This window comes from Xyrauchen texanus, chromosome 25 (assembly GCF_025860055.1).
Source record: "Xyrauchen texanus isolate HMW12.3.18 chromosome 25, RBS_HiC_50CHRs, whole genome shotgun sequence".
NCBI lineage: Eukaryota > Metazoa > Chordata > Actinopteri > Cypriniformes > Catostomidae > Xyrauchen > Xyrauchen texanus.
This window is the reverse complement of record NC_068300.1, coordinates 29253988-29273639: the sequence shown is the minus strand read 5'-3', so window position 1 is coordinate 29273639 and position 19652 is coordinate 29253988. Positions and strand designations below refer to the sequence as shown.

At 38.9% G+C, this 19652-nt stretch overlaps 1 protein-coding gene across 3 annotated transcripts in view; it reads right to left on the bottom strand.

The window, feature by feature from the left end:
• Positions 1–3751: 3751 nt before the first annotated feature.
• Positions 3752–19652, bottom strand: part of LOC127619265 (regulator of G-protein signaling 17-like) — a 68500-nt gene continuing 52599 nt past the window's right edge. For 2 of the 3 annotated variants that reach the window (XM_052092114.1, XM_052092115.1), the window contains 3 exons: positions 18489–18572; positions 14926–15160; positions 3752–9280 (listed from right to left, as the gene is read on the bottom strand). In XM_052092114.1, coding sequence (XP_051948074.1) covers positions 9092–9280; positions 14926–15160; positions 18489–18572 — 508 coding nt within the window. In that variant the 3' untranslated portion in view covers positions 3752–9091. The remainder of the gene's footprint in view (positions 9281–14925; positions 15161–18488; positions 18573–19652) is intronic. The other variant, XM_052092113.1, reaches the window with a different exon arrangement.

Sequence of the window (19652 nt, the reverse complement as noted above, 5' to 3'; positions counted from 1 at the left end):
AGTGCTGCATCTTGAGCCTTATTTCGGCAGTAATTGTTTTACAGTGGGATGTAAGGTAATTCCAGCATTTACAGGGGCTAGTCAGTGATTTTATTGCCACCCGAATCCAAAACGTCTGTGTTTTTCTCCTATCATCCGCAAGAAAATTCCCAGCCTTATTACCTAATGTTTTTTTTTTATTTAATTTCCATCCAAATCCACACTTCTGTTTAAAAGCAGAAATCAATCCAAAAGCCTTTTTAGAAAACCTTTTTGGACCTCTGCCAAGTGCCAATGGTTAGTAATTGTCAAGATGTATGGTAATGTGCATGTGTAGAAATGTTGTAAATTATTTACATTTATAAAGTTATGTCCCCACCCCACTATACTGAGTATGTGGTTGTGAGAGGTTGTGCTAACCTTTTTTTCCAGACATTTTCCACATCTTCTTTACTGTACGTGGAATATGTGCAGCTTTTCTCTCTCTCCTTACGCACATGTGTGTGTGTGTGTGTGCATAGAGAGAAACACTAACAGCACTTGCCCCTACAGTCTGTTAAGGCTAAATGGGGGATCTTTGTTGTGCATAGAGAGAGAGAGTGGACATGAAACTTATGACCACTCCATGTTCACTCTCTTTACACTTTAGCGTAATTCAAAATAAATTTTCATAGATTTGAACATTTATTTTCACAAAATACACAGAACGTAGTTTGTGGTCAAAGGAATTTTCCTCTCACTATCACCATATGTAACAATTGCAACTGAATTCATGTGATCCTCGACTAGTAAACACCAACCCAACATGTTGACTAGTAGGAGAACTAACAGTCTAGTCAACTAAACTGTACACCCTGTGACAACCCTGAGATCGCGTTGCAGTTTGTGCTCCCCTTGTCGTTGCGATTGGTTTCGTCCAAATTGCTTCATTGCACACACCTGGATAATGTAATTTAGGCCCTTTAAAAAGACTGTGAGACTGCTTGGAAGGGGGCTGCTCTTGGTGTTTTTTTTTTTTTTTTTGACCTTTTCTTTGTTGTTTATTTTGTGCATCCGTTTTTAATTGAAGCTCCATTTATTCTGCATACAGCTGTTTAACTTCACTGAACTGCAGGTGAACTACACAAGCTACAGCTCTACTGCAGTGATTTTAAATTGTACTACACTGAACTAATATTATTTTGCAACGTATGGCATTTATACCAGTGTGGAATGCAGGTATATTTGACTGAACTGTAGTACTACACTGACCTCCAATTTTACTACAGTGAACTATATCAGTACTGCAGTTAAAAGGCATTGTACTGTACAGTGACATACATTTTGTGTTTTGCAGTTTGCTGCCTCAGTATTTGTAGATTCTTTTTTCACATGTTTCTATGGTATACAATGATGAGTGTTTCATAAGTTTTAAAGGCTTGTATTGGCAAAAACACTCAATTTATGAAAAGAGTCAGTATTTAGTGTTGACCCTTGTTCTTCATAACCTCTGCAATTCACTCTGGCATGCTGGATATCAGCTTCTGGGCCAAATCCTGACTGATGGCGATCCATTCTTGACTTATTAGTGCTCGGGAGTTGATCACAATTTGTGGGCTTCTGTTTGTCCACTCGCCTTTTGAGGATTGACCACAGGTTCTCTATGGGATTAAGATCTGGGGAGTTGCCTGGACACAGATCCAAAATTTCAATGTAATGATCTCCGAGCCACTTTATTATCACTCTTGCCTTGTGACATGGTGCCCCATCATGCTGGAAAATGCACAGATCACCAAATTGCTCCTGGATCGTTGGGAGAAGTTGCTCTTGCAGGATGTTTTGATGCCATTCTTTAATCATGGCAGTGTTTTGGGCAGAATTGTGAGAGAGTCCACTCCCTTGGATGAAAAGCAACCCCACACGGATGGTCTCAGGATGTTTCACTCTTGGCACAACACAGGATTCTTGGTAGCGTTCACCTTTTCTTCTCTGGACTATCGATTTTCCAGATGTCCCAAAAAGTCGGAAGGGGGCTTCATCAGAGAAAATATCTTTGCACCAGTCTTCTGCTGTCCAATCCTTGTACTTCCTGCAGAATTTCAGTCTATACTTTATGTTTTTCTTGGAGGGAAGTGGCTTCTTTGCTGCCATTCTTGTCACCAGGCCATTGTCCAAGTCTTCGACTCACTGTGCGTGCAAATGCACTCACACCAACCTGCTGCCAATATTGAGCAATCTCTGCACTGGTGGTGACACGATTCCATTGCTGACTCCTCAGGAGGAGAAGGTACTGGCACTTGCTGGACACTCTGGGACATCCTGAAGCCGTCTTCACTGCAGTTGAACCTCTCTCCTTGAAGTTCTTGATGATCCGGTAAATGGTTCTTTCAGGTGCAATATTCTTTGCAGCAATTTACTTGCATGTGAGGCCATTTTGATGCAAATCGATGATGGCTGAATGTCTTTCTTTAGAGGTAACCGTTGCTAACAAGAACACAATGATTGGAAGCTCTTATTCCCTAATTTATAGCAATCAGTCTGCTCTTATAATCCAATCAGAATGAGAGAGTGATTTCACTAGACTAGTACTCTTCACATTTTTCCAGGTGCTGCTGATATGATTAATGAAATTATGTTGGCTGGTCATTTTCTGCCAGGACCAAAAAAACAGTGAAATTTGGGTTTTTGTGAAAGTTGGCCAATGAGCTTCAAAGGCCAATTAAGCATTTTGCAATTATTTAAAATGTTTCTGATCACTCTGCACAATAATCTAGAAACAATGTGAATCAACACCACAACAAATGAAGCAGAAAAAGTTGCAAAACACAATTTATGTCACTGCCAGTACTTTTAGCCACGGCTGTAGGTGCAGTACAGCATCACTGTACTACATAAAACTGCACTTTTTACTACATAGATTGCAGTAATACTGCTTTCAGACAGCAGTTCATTTTTGTAAGGGGAGTGAGCTGAAATCAGTGCCTTAACTACACATACTGTACAGGATTAAGGCGGACCACACGTTTAAGAATTGGTCATTGGAAAATCCTATATCGGTTGAGTAATAATCTGAATCTAAAGATGTGTATGGTTACGTACTTAGGTGAAATCAAGAAAGTAATATGAAGACAATTTTGAACAAAAAAAATTCAGTACTAGCAAAACAAAAAGACAAAAGCTCCTTGCATTTCAGATAACTATTGCTCAAAGTAAAGCCAGATTTAGTTATAGAATTTGGGGTATTTAGGTTTTGAGATTTCACACTGTACATTTGTAAAGCCTAGTTTAACGTTCTTATTTGCATATTTACAAGAGCAGCAACATTGATTGAACAAGTACAGCACGCAACCTTTAAATTCGAAAGTTATACAAGTTATATAACTTTACACAGGAAAGGTTAGTAAGTGACTTTATCACACTAAAATCATGTTAACACACATATTGTTTGTCTTGTGGCTATACTTTTGAAATGATTTACAGATTGGCCACATTCACTTCAATAGTAAGTGCCCCACTGTAACCCTGATTTTTGCTTTTTTAAAGAAAAGTCGAGTCAACTCGAAATAATTTTCTTTTGGTAATCAGTATTATATCACAAATGCTAAAAAGCTAAACTTGTCTTGAACTTGTCTGGAATATTCCTTTAATGCAGGGTTTAAAATGTATCCTTAGCATGGGGTTTAAAAATATGTTAAGCGTAGTGTAGAAAGTTCTTTTGAAGGATTTACAGTAAATATCTTTAAAAGTTGTGAATGAATAACACAAACATCTTTATTATTATCATTATAGACATGTTCTCTTAAAAAAAATTCTGCAACCAAGTCAGAGGTTATGGAATTTTACAGATGAGTTCATGAATAAATCCTCTTTGAATTCCAGTAGTGAGCTGGCCTGTGTTAAAGGGGACCTTAAGTCCATCCCAACCACAACCTGAAGAGGGCGCCCTGCTATGGCACCTAAATGTGAAGAGAGGTTACACAGTAATGGTCACAGACTTCAGGAAACAAAAAATTGGTCCAGACAGCCAGAAGCATACTCCTTTTAAAACACAACTTGATTTATTTTAATACAAAATATAATGATAATGTCAATAAATAAATGTCCATAGAAGTCCATGAGTCAGGGATCGATCTCACTGCTGTATGGCACGACACTGCAAATCTCATGAGAATATGTGACTAAGAGAGGAGGATCTCACAAAGTGACCAGAGAGAAAATAAGAATGAAATAAAATGATGGACGGTAAATGAGTGAAAATGAGACGGCTAGAAATTGAGGCTGGCACGTGATGTGCACACTTAGATATATTGATTTGTTTTAAACACTAAAACCAAAATATTATACAAAAAGGGAAAAAGTTGGACTATTTGGTGACAGTATGTTGCGATATGTTGAAACTATGATTCCATGGAAACACATCACACACTGAGACAGACTAGCTCTTGCATTTATGCATCCACACAAATGTCCTTAGTTTGAGACTGTAAGAAGGCTAGATCAATTTGGCACCTTAAAGAAATCTATGTAAACATAAGCAGCACTAGGTCACAGTCCCTGTCTCCGATCAATTACAAGTTAGAAGTCTGTCTGTTATTTCAGTTGACAGAGAATGTGGATAATATGGGAAACGATGCCTCCTACAGTTCGACAGTTTCTACACTGCGATAAATTCGAACACACCCATTATAATTAACAAAGCGGTCCACACTGAAAGAGATGTATACATTTTAAACGTTTCGCACTTGGAGCGTAGACAGGTCTGTTGGGACAAATCAGAATGCAACTATTATAAATAACAAAGCTGTCCATAATGCAAGAATGCTTTTGCCTTCTCAAAGCTTGCAGCGTACACAGCTTCATTTATTATAATAAGTGTCCGAATTGTATGTTCCACTGACAGCGATTTGCAGCGATAAAGCAACATGAAGTCATTGATTTTTGATGAGTTGGCAATTTGAGGTCACATGAGCGATGGTAACCATTGAGGATGTGACAGAGTTTAACAGAGTTTAACATTATATAAAGTACCTATTATAGTCAGCAAAACTATTCACATTGCAAGCGTGCTTTTCAATGTACCGTTTTTGCTTACTAAATTTTTCACATTGCCGTATAGACAGCTTTGTAGATTATAATATATTGTCATTTACAGTGTAATGCATTCACAGTGACAGTGATTTGCAGCAACAAATCCATAGGAAGTCATTCATTTTGACGAGTTTGCAATTTGAGGCAACCGTTACCATTGAGGATGCGACAAATTTTAACGTTATGCAATTGAGCAGTGACTACCAATGGGAGTGGAGACAGTGTGACCATGTGATCCGCCTTCTGATACAATTGGATGCTATGGTTGTACAGTACAGTGACTTGGCGACCCTCCAGCAATTTAATTGCGTTCCGTGTGAACGCAAATTGCACATGCAATGTGAAATGCTGAGAGGTCCACCAGCACACTTCCCTCTTGTACGTGTTTTAAAGTGTATATTATTTAAAGAATTGGATTGTATTTAACTGTGCGTATCCTTGTGTAATATCATATTGAGAGTGTGCTTCCAAAGGCCCTAATGATACTGACATCTCTCTCCCATTTTCTTACTACAGTTAACTTAACCTTATACATAACTGTTTGACCAGACACGCATTTCCACACATTCAGAAATCTGGCTTAAGTTAGACTGGTCACATCGTGTCAGACAACAAGAGCAATACTAAATATATGTTCATGTACATATATACCCATATACACACATATATTACACAAATATTCAAAAATGTACATATTCATGCATACTGCAACCAATGAAATAAAAAAATAAAATAAAGGCAACACACTTATTTTTTTTTAGGTACTACAGTACGTAAAGTTCCTCTAAATTATGTTTGGCAAAAATGCCAAATAACTAAATCTCATACATTGTCACTGTCTGAAAGTCTGTGTTTTAAGCTTCCTTATTTGAATATAGATTTGTATATTTTGCTCTAATGTGTATATTTACAAATAACTAAATCCTGAAAGTACCAGGCAGATGTGGATGCTTTTATCCCATTTCAATGTGAAATGAGAGTTCTCCCAACTACTGGTCTCAGATCAGTTTGCTCAAACTACATGGAGCATGAAACCACCACTGTTTAAGGATCAATGCTCATAGCAAATACTAACCTCCAGTGAATGAGGACACGAGATTCTTCACACATACTATTCATTAATCAATATTTAGATAAGTGCTAACATAAGACAAATGATATAATAAAATCCACACTGGAAATTCTCTGCTATTGTGTGGACCCACTTACAGAACTGATTGGGTTTCAGATTCACATTATGAAATGTTTAGAAAAAAATATTTGAGAGGTAACGCAGCTCACAGTGTTAACACAAATTCAACCAATTCCACTATCATTTCCCTCTCACTATATTCTTAATATCTAGCTGGTTAAAAGGAATAGTTAACCCAAAAATGAAAATTGTTATAAACTAAGCCTCATGTTGTTCCAAACCTTGATTTCCTTGCATTCGTGGAACACAAAATGAGATGTAAGGCAGAATGACACTCTCAGTCACCATTAATTTTTAAACAATGAAAGTTAATGGTGACTGATGGTAACTTTCAGCAAATTTCTTCTTGTGTGTTCCATGGAAAAAAGGAAGTCATACAGGTTTGTTTTTATTCTGGGATGAACAATCCCTTTAAAAGTCACTGAATGTCAACTTTGAAGTCATTCTATTAAGGAAACAAGTTTTAGCATGAATGCATGTGTAACACTGAAATTGTTTCACAAACTGAGCATTAAACTTGAAATGTTTGGACCTTTGTGACATCACATAAATGAAATGTTCCTAAGTGAAATTGATACGTGCTTTGTATTTTGCCCAGAAAACATTTAAAATCAGCATTTTCATAATGCAGCATAATACCAGTAACTGTGTGAATAAACGAACAAAGACTATTTTGATTTCTTGTCTTAAAATTGGGTTTTTATAGTAGTTAATGGCTTCTTTGTAAGGGTACCTATATAATACTGTATATAAAACTCAAACAGTGCTTTTTCTTATTTGCTAATGCTGACAACTATTGTAGGAGAAAGTCCCCTTAAAAACACATACAGAGTTTAAAGAAAAAGGTGTAGAAAAAACAACTTTCTTATGTATTTTACCATGATAAAAAGATGTATATTAATGGTATACCTGTGACGCAGGAGGAAATCAGGATCACATTATGGACATATATCTTGTCAAATTGAACAGACAGTGAAATGAAAGAGCCTGGCTACATTCTGTATACATCAGAAATAGTAAGTGTATTATGGTAGCATGCGATTTCAAATTTAGCCCTTCTCTCTATCTGAGCAGGGCATTTCCGACATTTTCGACATTTAAATGACATTTCGGTGCTGATGTGAGAATGGTAGCAAAACAAATAAAATATGAAAAGCTATTGCATGTGTAAATGGCAGGTATGATACATTTATCGGTAAAGGTAAATCCAGCAAATTTACTGCAAATCATCAGGTGTCCTGTATAAAAGTGGCTATAGATTCTCTTGTGTTTCAGAGAACTGCTCTTTTTATTTAGCCAAAAAACATTATAATGTGCATAATCTTTTACAGGTGCACTCAGTAACTTTTGTCTATGTGTTATCTTGGACTTACACCGACACCTAGCGGCTTGGTAACAGCATTATTTAAAATCAATATTTTTCAGTTTCAGATGCCTTTGTAGAAATTTTGTAATTTACAGTCAGCCATGATTACTTTAATCAATGAGTGAAAGTGTCAAATAACAGTACGGCTAGCAGTATTTGGCTGGTCATGTGATTCTAACATGACAGACCCCATATGCAGACCCTCTCCATGTAGAATAAAACATCTTTTATATATATATATATATATATGAGTGGTTTTCCTACATAAATTGCAAAATGACAATTCATGTCTTTAGGAGTTAAACTTTTTTAATGAGGAAAAATTACTAAGTGCACCTTTAAATTGTACATCTTGTGCCTGTGATTCCTAAAAACTATTGATACTTTAGTGTCTCACAAATACAGCTAAGATTTTGTGTCTCTGATTTTGCTGCTCAAAAATCTCTAAGTATTTCTGAGATAAACAGACATAAACACAGAAATCACAATTTAATAAAAAAATAAATAACATTAAAAATACTCATTTTGAAATGTATTTGAGTGACCAGTCTAATTAAGACCTTGGCATTCTCTCATGTTTCTTTTTTTAAATTATTATTATTTATTTATCTAAATTTGGTGGTCCTCCCCTTTCTCATCTTATTGATATCAATTATTAGAAATTATCGGAACGTCCATCATGTATAAAATTTTACACATCTGCTGCCCATACATTTTTGTTTGTTAAATTATTTAGCTAATATGAAATGCATTCAGCTACCAATAAGAATATAGTACTCTATTTAACACATTTTACCATTTTTTAATTCAATAAAGAAAATACAAAAAAGGTCATCAGATTCTGCCTGGGTCTGTAAATTTATTAGTATTCTAACTATTATTTTATAGCTAATTGTTTTGCACCTGGAAAAAGTGCTGTTCCTCTCTTTACAATCAGCCAGCCAATCACCACTCAGCCCCTCACCTCAGAGACCCAATCAGAGCACAGAGATAGTGGACAGGATTGAGGAGAGAGGAGCAGATTGGTCAGGCCACTCCAGTGTTTCTTATTGCAGATGCTCTTTCAGCTCTCTTCAACTAGAGATGCCAGAAGACAAGTAAAATGTGTTTGACGGAAAAAATAAAGTCAAAAGATGGCTGGGTAAATCAGTAGTTGATGCTGTTGCCACATACACTTGAAATGATGGTACAGGGAAAAAGGAGGAAAAAAACAAACCCAAAAAACTGCATTTTCAACCCTGTGTCTTCAAGTTTCAGTCTGTGCAGATTCAGGAGAAACACCAAAAAATTAGGGATTCCCTCAAAAATGAAAGAGGACAATTGACTAACGGAAAAAAAAGATCCAACCATAATGACACACAAAAAAGGAGTACTTTCTCCTTGAGTGATTGTGCAATGGAGAGAGATCGAGAGAAATGGGGAGAAATGTATGGACAGTTGAAGAGAATGTGAGACAGAGGGAGAGAAGGATGGGAAAGCGAGGGGGTCTATGACTCAGACGAAGAGCGTGACCCCCCCTGCACCAGTGATCTGTAGATGGAGGAGTTGAGAAAACGTGGGTAGGAGTCTCTGTGCATAAGGGTGTAGATCTGCAGCTGTGCATCCTCAAATATGTGAGGGGTTGGATCCTGCATCCTCCTGTTGATCACTTCCCTCACTCGAGAGTCCAGACTCACCTTAAAGACAGAGGGAGAAAAAGAACTGTGAATACTGAGCAACATAGTCAGGTAGTCATTAGGGCTGGGTAAAACAATACATTTTCTGATTAATCGCAAACTTCATTTGACAGTAACAAGTTGCACTTACATGATGACTTTGAATTCCTAGACATTAGTATGATATCCATTAAGGCTTCAAGATTGATTGAGTTAAGACTGAAATCGCAATATGGACTTGTGCGATTAATGAACCTTGAAAGCTTAAAATTAGACTGCATTCAGCAAATCAGTCAGCATTGTGTAAGCAAGTGGAGCCCTCAATTATTTTTCCATGATGTAGTTGAACATATGCATAATAAGAATTTGTGACGTTCTATTATATACAGTGCAAACATGTCAAATGTGAATTCTGTTGTTTTGATCAGCAAAAATAGAAGTACACATTTTTTTTTAGAAATACAAATAATCTTTTTCCACATCATTTATCTTATCATATATACGTTAGTTATTTTTCAAAATAAATATTTTTTAATCTTTTTATCTTCTATTTATCTTTCATTGTGTCTCTCTTTAAATTTTGAGTTCAACAGATCCAATCCATGTTTAATGGGAATTATTTATTTTTAGAATAATAAAAAGCTTTTGTACCTCTTAATGCATTTTGAAAAAAATAATTTCTGAGCAAAAAAGTGATCTAATGACAAAATATGGTAAGTAGCAAAATATTGGTATCGGTATGGACCAATAGTTTTTTGTTGTTGTTAAAAAGGTATTAGAAGAGGCCCAACATTTTCAATTTGGTGCTTCCTTAATCTTATTAATTGAGTTTCAATGAAAATTGTTGATTTGAGGCAACAAGCCTGACAGCGACCACTGGCGATGCGATAAAGTTGAACTTTATGCAAATGAGTCTTCAGTGACGCAGTGCAGGAAGTGTTCTTCCTTAGAAGTACTCCTTGTAGTGATGGGAGGTCGATTCTTTTCTGCGAACCGATTCTTTCGGACAGTTCGTTTCAATTAACCGATTTACCAGTTCATTTACGTTATCACGTAATTACATTACTGTACATAATGCTAATACACCAGCGTCGTAGAATACACACTCAAACACATTCAATAAAGCCATATGTAAGCGCATATTGCCGATCATTACATTTTATTTAATTAAGTTATACTAATAAGTATACTTTTTTTCATCAGTGTTACATTCAGTGATCTTACAATACATTACATTAAAGTTTTACACCTAAAACACTCAATACTGACTCTGATATACAAATGTGGATGTTCTACACATGTCTAAAGCATTTCAAGTGATTAATGTAGTTTTAGTCAACTCACCCTTTTTTACAGAAAACCATGATCCAGCTCATAACAAATACAAATATTATCTGCAAACACAATACTCAATAGTAAAATTCATTTTCATCCCTCGATTGAAAAGTTTCAACCCTTGTTCACGTCCTCAGTTCAGCAGCTCACTGATCAGCAGTTCTTAGTATCATATCCGAAAGAGGCGATTCTCAGTTCAGTTTACTGGTGACTGAAGAACTGCTGTAATCGACTCGATGTACTGTTGACTCGAGAACTGCTGTGCTGTCCCTGGATCAGTGTACTGTTGAATTGAGTACTGTAGACTGGATCGTCTTCATACATTGATAAAATGGTAATACAATCAAGTCATAAACATATGTCCAGTAAGTTTTATTTGTTATACTTTCTGCTGTTCAGCAAAATACACCTGAAACATACATCCATCCATCCATCCATCCTCCATCCATCCATGTATGAAACATACATTTCGCCCCTTAATCACACGCACGCTCAATGTCAGCAGCTCATCAGTTCTCAGTATTCTCAGTTCAGTGTACTGTTGACTCGAGAACTGTTACGAGCGGAACATTCAGTCCGATTTGTGAACCTTTTTGAGTGGTTCATTGCAAAGAAGAGTTAGGAAAAGTGGTTATCACCAGTTCTAGGATTATACAGTATTACTTCCGGTTATCTGCTCATTTCGTGTCGGAGTGTCATACATGTCCAAGAAACATGTTAAGACATCAGTGTTGAAATCGAAATGCTAACGATTCAGTCCGAATTGGTGAATTGGTTCAACAAAGTTCACTAAAAAGTACCGGTTAAAAAGAATGCATCGTTCGTGAACTGGACATCACTAACTCATTGTAGCAGCTGACTTGTAAACATAACTTTTCTGCTTAGCAGACTAATAAAAACATGTGCATCCCAACTCACGGAAGTTGTGTAGCAATCAGAATGGAAATAATGAATTTTGCAAACTCTTGCCATTTTAGGGCCCGTTAACACCGAACGCATGTCCAGGACCACAAATAGAGCAGAGCGCAGGTGTCTTTTAAACAGTTTTTAACTTGACACAGTGTCTAAACTTGCCACTCCTGGCAAAATGCTGAAAAAAAACAGCAAGAGGCACAACGGTCAAAAATGTCTGCATAATCCATGTTTATATATGAAAACAATTGAAAAACACTACGGAGAGATGAAAAAACATGTTTGGTGTCAACGGTTCGTTAGATGGTTCAGGGCACTGACCTCACTGGTTTACTTCAAAGACTTCTTTTACAGATTCCTTTTGAAAACATTTTCGTATTAGATCCACAAGTGTGTAAGAGTACTGCGAGCTGAGTGGCTCACAGCAACATAAATCAAACACTGGGCTGATAGAGGGGCCCATCCATCTAAACCTTATTCACTCCCTCTCTCACACTACAGCCTATTTATATAAATGCCCTATGTAAGGAAGGCCAGCTGGGATCAATTTATAGTTTCCTGTGGTCAACCTTAGTTCCTTAATTTAATCCAAGAAACTAAAGTAGTTTGAAGATTCGAGAGTGGTGTACACACAGATCAAAAAGGGGCATTCAACATGCCAATACAATAAATAAAACACACCTGCATACAGAGAAAACAGACAGACAGTAGCATGCAATGAAAGTGTATACAATACATGTGCCCCCCACTGCCTGACACTGATAGGAGACGAAACATAAACAGCTCATAATAGAAAGCAGGATAAACCTGCTTTATGCTGTTACACTCTGTGACACATGTACACAAGGCCTGTATGAGTGTCTCAGAAAATGAGCCTTACAAAATATAATGTTTGTCATTACGGAAATAAATGACAAACAAACTATTAGGCTAGTAGAATCCAATGGGTCAAGTACTACAAATCACACTACACCATACTGAAGTGTATTGGTATGTCTGTATGTTATGTATTTAAAGATAAAGCCCCATTGGCTTGCCATTGGTCAGACCGCAGCCAGTCACAGACCTGAACATACTATGGAATCTGCATTTCACAAAGGAGTGAGAGGACAATGGGAGATAAAAACAACCTCAAAAGGTTCCCCTTTCAGGAAAAGCCACCAATCTGTCCATTCCAATTACAATCATAAGGTTTATAACACATGCAAACACAACCCCACTTTAAACACATACAGAGGTACAAACATGAACACTATAACATATAAACTGGACACAGTACATATAAACTGTAGATACAGTGTGCTTCTCATTTTTGAAATTGGGCATCCTAGTTTCCTTTCCTTGCATCCTAGATCCACCATCTTAGGAAATGAGGAATAGATGCAAGGAAAGGAAATGAGGACGGAGGAATCGAAATAAAAATTATTTATAATATGGAATGTCCTGCTCACTCGAGTGACTCATCAAACTGCTGCATAACCTTTGTGTGCTTGCTGTTATGTTGTTTAAACTTGTTTTATTAATATATTCATATTAAAAACCAATAATTACAACTAAATATTCATGCGATTATCTAATCAGTTAATTGTGTTGAAGCAGTGCAATGCATAAAATAATGCAGATACAGTTCAGGAGCTTCAGTTAATATTCACATCAACCATAAGAATGTGAAATAAAATGGTATTGTTCTGATTTTGAATGTGGCATAACCTTTGTTACCAGACAGGCTGGTTGATTATTTCTGTAACTGCTGATCTCCTGGGATGTTCAGGCTCAACAGTCTCTAGAGTTTACTCCGAATGGTGCCAAAAACAAAAAACATCCAGTGAACTGCATTTCTGCAGACGTAAACGCCTTGTTAATGAGAGAGGTCAACAGAGAATGACCAGACTGACAGAAAAGCTGCAGTAACTCAGCATAATAGCATCTCAGAATGCACAACACGTTGAACCTTGAGGCAAATGGGCTACAACAGCAGAAGACCATGTTGGGTCCTTTATTAGGACCATAGCGTTCCTAATAAAGTGCTCAGTGAGTGAAGGAATTAGTTATTTGTGGCAGTTGTAATTGCTTTCTCTTTTCTCTTGATTATTTATTAGATTAATCAGAATTGGTTGTTGCTGCTCATGTTGCTGGAAATCGCCAAATCCATACCTAAATCTATATCTATATATCTATATCACCAAAGCTTTCACCTAAGATTGCTACAGTATAAATGGCTAATGAGAACATACATCACCACAGCTAAATTAAATAAATATAATAGCTATATTCCAGACTTATGCACAAAGTGCACTTAGGCAGAGGGGACACTATTTCATTGTTCTTGGCAATGCAGTAAGATAAAATCCTTTTGGGAGGAGTTTAAAAAAGCAATTAAAAAATTGTCTCAATTTCTAAAAGATCCATACGTTTCACGAAAGCAGTGAATGGTCCCCAGATCTTTTCAAACATATTATGTTTCCCTTTTCTTATATATGTCACTCTTTCTAAGGGGAGCGATTAGCATTTGCCTAACCCAGTGTGTAATACTTGGTTTATTAATCTTTTTGCAATACATTGCAATCAATCTTTTGGCATGCAGGATACACATTTCTATCATTATTAGTTCACTTTTGGCATACTTGTAGTCTTTTGGATAAAGCCCTAAAATAAAAAGCCCAGGGTCCATTGGAATGTCTTTTGAGACAATTTCTTCAATTGCTTTTTTAAACTCCTCCCAAAAGGACTTTATCTTACAGCATTGCCAAGAACAATGAAATAGTGTCCCCTTCGCCTCAGTGCATTTTGTGCATAAGTCTGGAATATTGCTATTGTATTTATTTACTTTAGCTGGGGTGATGTATGTTCTCATTAGCCATTTATACTGTAGCAATCTTAGTCAAGTATTAACTGATTGAGTGTGAGCTGCAGTACATGCTGATTCCCAGTTTTCTAATGATATATCCGTTTCTAGGTATTTCCTCCACACATTCAGTTTGTTATTTGAATACTCAGGTGAATTGGACAGTAATAAATTGTATAAATCTGATTAACTTAAAAGCACCTTAACTTAAACTATTCTTAGAATATATTTTGAGGGTTTGGTTAGAGCATTGGGTTTGGTTAGAGCATTGTTTTGTATCGTTCTAATAAAGCTTCTCAATTGAAGGTAAATATTTTCTATCTATGTCATATTTGTGTCTATTTTCTTCAAATTACATCATATAGTCTGTGTTAGGTAGGTACAGATCTTAAATTTGTTCTAATCCTTTTGTTTCCCATGTTCTAAATACAGCATTTGCTCTTCCAGGAGTAAAACACTGATTTCCCCATATGGGACTGTACTGTGATAACAAGTTTGATCCATTTATATTAGAATAAAAAGCTGTTCTACCTTACATTGTCACTGCGTGTGTTGATTAGAGAGGTGTGTCTACCTCTTTGGGCGATAGGATGGAGACGTAGTCTTCGTAGATCACACACGCTTTCTCCTCGATGGCACTCTTGTTGATCTCCTTCTTCAGGTCCTCGCAGGCCAGCCAGAAGAGCATGTTCTCCTCACTGTACTCTGTCCGCAGGAACTCACGGAACTTGTTCCGCCCTGCCGGGTTCTTCATCAGCTTATCAAAAGACTGTGACCACTGTTTTATTTCTTCCACCGTTGGTTTGGTGCTGAGAGAGAGAGATCCACCCACATTAGGCAACTTTTAAATAAATACACTAAATTATAAACAAGATCAACCTGTCATTACAAAAGTAACTCGATATTAATCCCAACACTCTTATATTCAATACATCGACAGTATTCTTCCATTTTTTTATCTTATATATAGGCTATAAAAGGCTTAATTTAGTAAATACTTAAATATTGAGCATTGTAACAATTCTCCATAATTTCAAAATAAGAGGGCCCGGTGCTTGTTTATATTTAAAAGTCCCGCGTAATGCGGGTAGCCGTTTATGTCTGTGCCATAGTAAAGAAAGACTAAGAATTTATTTTTAAATGATTGACCTATTAGTCGGCTAGTAGCCATTCCCAACATATTAGTTCCCTATCTGTTACTCACTCAATGTTGTGTCGATGTTGTGACACTAGGGGTCACTCTTGAGAGCCTGAGACACCTCTGATCTTTGATAAAAGGCCAATGGGAATTAGCAAATGGAATTTGCATGCTCCTCCCCAGATATATGGGTATAAAAGGAGGGGACATGCATAGTTAAATCCCTGCGGACCTCCCATTCCCCACCACGGTCGTGGCATTCGGATGAGTGCACCGGCTCGTCCCAGAGCGAATTCGACTTCTTATTCGGTGCCCGTGAAGGCGATGAGCTCTCGAGCACAGCATCGGAGAGCAGGCTCGTCCTGTCTGATGCGGAAACCTCCGCTGTGTTTCCCGATCGGGTGGTTGCCCAGTCTCAGAGGAACGCTGAGATGACAGACATGCTTTCCCAGGCCACCCTCCGCTCTCCCCTGAACCCTCACGGCTTGATGATTGGTATCTGGGCTTGACGCCGCTCACAGCCACGCCCTGCCCCAGCGCCTTTCTTCCCGGAAGTGTACGAGGAGCTAACGAGTTCGTGGGATGCACCTTTCACTGCACCGGTCCCCGGACCTCTGGAATCTCAATATCTGGCCCTGGAAAGGAGGCGGAAGACCTCAGTGGCCTACTACCTGCCATGGTAGACACCATCACTCAGGCTAGGGCCCCCTCTACAAGGCGCCTGTATGCCTTGAAGTGGCATCTGTTCGCTAAGTGGGGTTCATCCCCACACAAAGACCCCCAGAGATGCGCAGTCGGCTCAGTACTTTCCTTTCTGCAGGAGAGGTTGGAGGGTTGGCTGTCCCCCTCCACCTTGAAGGTGTACGTAGCTGCCATAGCTGCACACCACGACACAGTGGACGTAAAGTCTTTAGGGAAGCAGGACCTGATTATCAGGTTCCTGAGAGGCGCTAGGAGGTTGAATCCCTCCAGACCATGCCTCATTCCCTCACGGGACCTCTCCGTAGTCCTGCAAGGCTGGCCCTTAGAGTCAGTAGAGCTGAAGGCTCTCTCCTTGAAGACTGCCCTCCTGACGACGCTCACCTCCATCAAGAGGGTTGGGGACCTGCAAGCGTTCTCTGTCAGCGAAACGTGCCTGCAGTTCAGTCTGGGCTACTCTCAGGTGATCCTGAAACCCCGACCGGCTATGTGCCCAAGGTTCCCACGACCGCTTTCAGGGACCAAGTGGTGAACCTGCAAGCGCTGCCGCAGGAGGAGGCAGACCCAGCCTTAGTGTTGCTCTTTATCTGCTTTGGTGGACAGCGGAAAGGAAGCGCTGTCTCCAAACAGAGGATCGCCCACTGAATCATCGACTCCATAGCTGTTGCCTACCCGGCTCAGCATGTGCCGCCCCCTGCAGGGCTACGAGCTCATTCCACCAGGAGTGTGGCGGCCTCCTGGGCTCTGACCAGTAGCGTATCTCTAGCTGACATTTGCAGAGCAGCGGGCTGGGCTACACCCAACACCTTTGCGAGATTCTACAATCTCCGGGTAGAACTGGTCTCATCCTGTGTCTTAACAGGAACGAACGGGTAAGTCCGGGTCGACCAGCCAGGTATATCGCTTGCGCCTAGCACCTTTCACCTCCCTTGAGCTGAAGATGTGCGTTGTTGATTCCCAGTAGTGTTCACAAATGTGTTCCCTGGTTGATTTCCTCCTAGCCCTGGGGCAGATGAGTTTGCGGAGAAACTCACTGCCAACACAGTACTTGTGCTAACTACGCCCGTACTGGGACTGGTGGTCCGCATTCGCCGGTTCCCCATAGGCAACCCCTTGTGAAGTATATTCGTGTGAAAAACGTTTCCCTGTTGGCAATCTGCGACTTCATTGGGCAGAGGCCCCTCTTCCCCAGTCTCCATGCTTGCAGAGCCTCCTCCCCATTGGGTAGGAGCTACCATGGGACTTCTCCACATGACATACTTCCAACTAGACTTGGCAAGACCATGTGATGTATTTCCACTTAATACCCCCTCTGGGCGTGACACCCCCCTTGGGAGTGACATCCCCCCGACGCGGACACTGGCGTCCCTGTCGGTTAGCGAATTCTATCTTTTTCTGGGGAGAAAAAGAAAAAAGAGGGAAAAGAGGCATAACTAGGACAAGCCTGTCCCTATCCTTTTGGGTAGTCGACTCATCCCCAAAAGGACTGTTCAACACTCACACTAGCGTCAGGGGAGGTTACGGGCCGGCCCGATGTGCTGGCTATGCGGCACACAGCAGTCTGCCAATCTCGCACCACCGATCCACGTAACCCAGTTATGCTAGTTGTGGCATTTTTGTATGGGACCACTAGTGTCACTACATCGACACAACGTTGAGTGCGTGACAGATAGGGAATGTCCTGGTTACTTCCGTAACCTCCATTCCCTGATGGAGGGAACGAGACGTTGTGTCCCTCCTGCCACAACACTGAACAACCCGCTGAAATGGTCGGGACCTTATTCTCGTCTCCTAAGCACAAAACCTAATGAGCAGTATGCATGTCCCCTCCTTTTAGGAGGAGCATGCAAATACCACTCCCCAATTCCCATTGGCATTTTATCAATGATCAGAGGTGTCTCTGGCTCTCAAGGGTGACCCCTAATGTCACTACATCGACACAACATCTCGTTCCCTCCATCAAGAATGGAGGTTATGGAAGTTACCAGGACATTATCAGTATAGGCAAAATTCACTATCAGTTGACCTCTATGGGAAATCAAATGACAATGGCCAATTATACAGTTTATCAGTCATTATAAATTACACACAAAATATTTGACTGCAGAATGCCATTATTGACCAATTAAAATCAAGTATTCCAGAGAGCTGTTTTATAAACATAATGAAATTTGATCTAATTTCTCACTTCCAGTAATGTTACAGAAACAGCTAAACATTTTGAAATTAGGCTCTATCAATATATGCACCATATGTGAATCTGTGACTGTGAGTAAGTGTGTATGTGTGTGTGCTCTCACCAAGTTTCACATGGAAAGGGCTCCAGCCTTGTTTCCTGGGCTTTCCTCCGCCCGCGCTTGGCATCTTCACTCCTAACAGTGAGACTAGAAGGTGGTAAAATGGCATTGAGAAATAACAGCAGTGCTTGAACAAAACAATATGACCTAGACACATACTATGTGCTCACACACTAACACAAAATGCCCTACAACTTCAAATTCAGTTTAATTCATATACAGAAATATAAGATAGCCCTTTCATAGATTAGGGTATCATTTCATATATCAAATTAAATGTGTCCAGGATGTTTCTCCTGAAATTAATTGGGACACACAAAAATTTAATCATATGAGACAGCTGCTGACTGTGTTGGGCAATTACATGAATATGGATAGCATAGCTTGTACTTGGAAGCATTTGGTGAGAAATGAGAGTTAATGCTGAAATCTCTGACTTGTCAATGCAGAATTTGGAGTCTTTGCAAATCTTTGTTTTTGAGTTTGTGAACCTCTTCTGAAACAATTAAGAAGATACATGCAAGATTTCCTTTTTTTGGTTTCTGTTTTTTTGTCAGGAGAAAATTCGGAAGCAAAAGTCTTACATCTACAGTTGCACTTACAGTTAATCATATTGCAGACTGGAAGAAACAATTGATTTCTTATAACAACTCTTTAAGAGATCTCAATTTTTATTTAGCATTTGGAGCTACAATGGGCATGTCAGCTATATTACCTGGTAACCAATCATAAATGTTTAACTACCAAACCCTGGACAAAACTTTAGATTTAATCATAGCTGGTTAAATACTAGTCAATCCTTCAGACTCATTATGCTGTTTAATTTAGAAGGATCGTGATACTAGAGCTGGTTGCAGATTTACAGTACTTTAAAGTACTGTCATCAAGAGGTCATTAGAGTTTGGACCTCAACGGTCATTGTAAATCACTGCTTACAGCAGGTGTGATTAAAGAATGTGTGTCAGTGAGTGAGTTAGTGTGTGGGAGTGTGACTATGGCTCCCATTTCCTCCAGGGCCTTTGGTGAAACGAGAGCAATCTTAACCACAATTAATCTCCTGACTCACAGTAGAATTTCACTTACACATAAAATTGCAGAAGCAAAACAATGCAGAATTGAGAGAATTAATATAACATGAATATTTAGATGATTATTTCTTTGGAATTA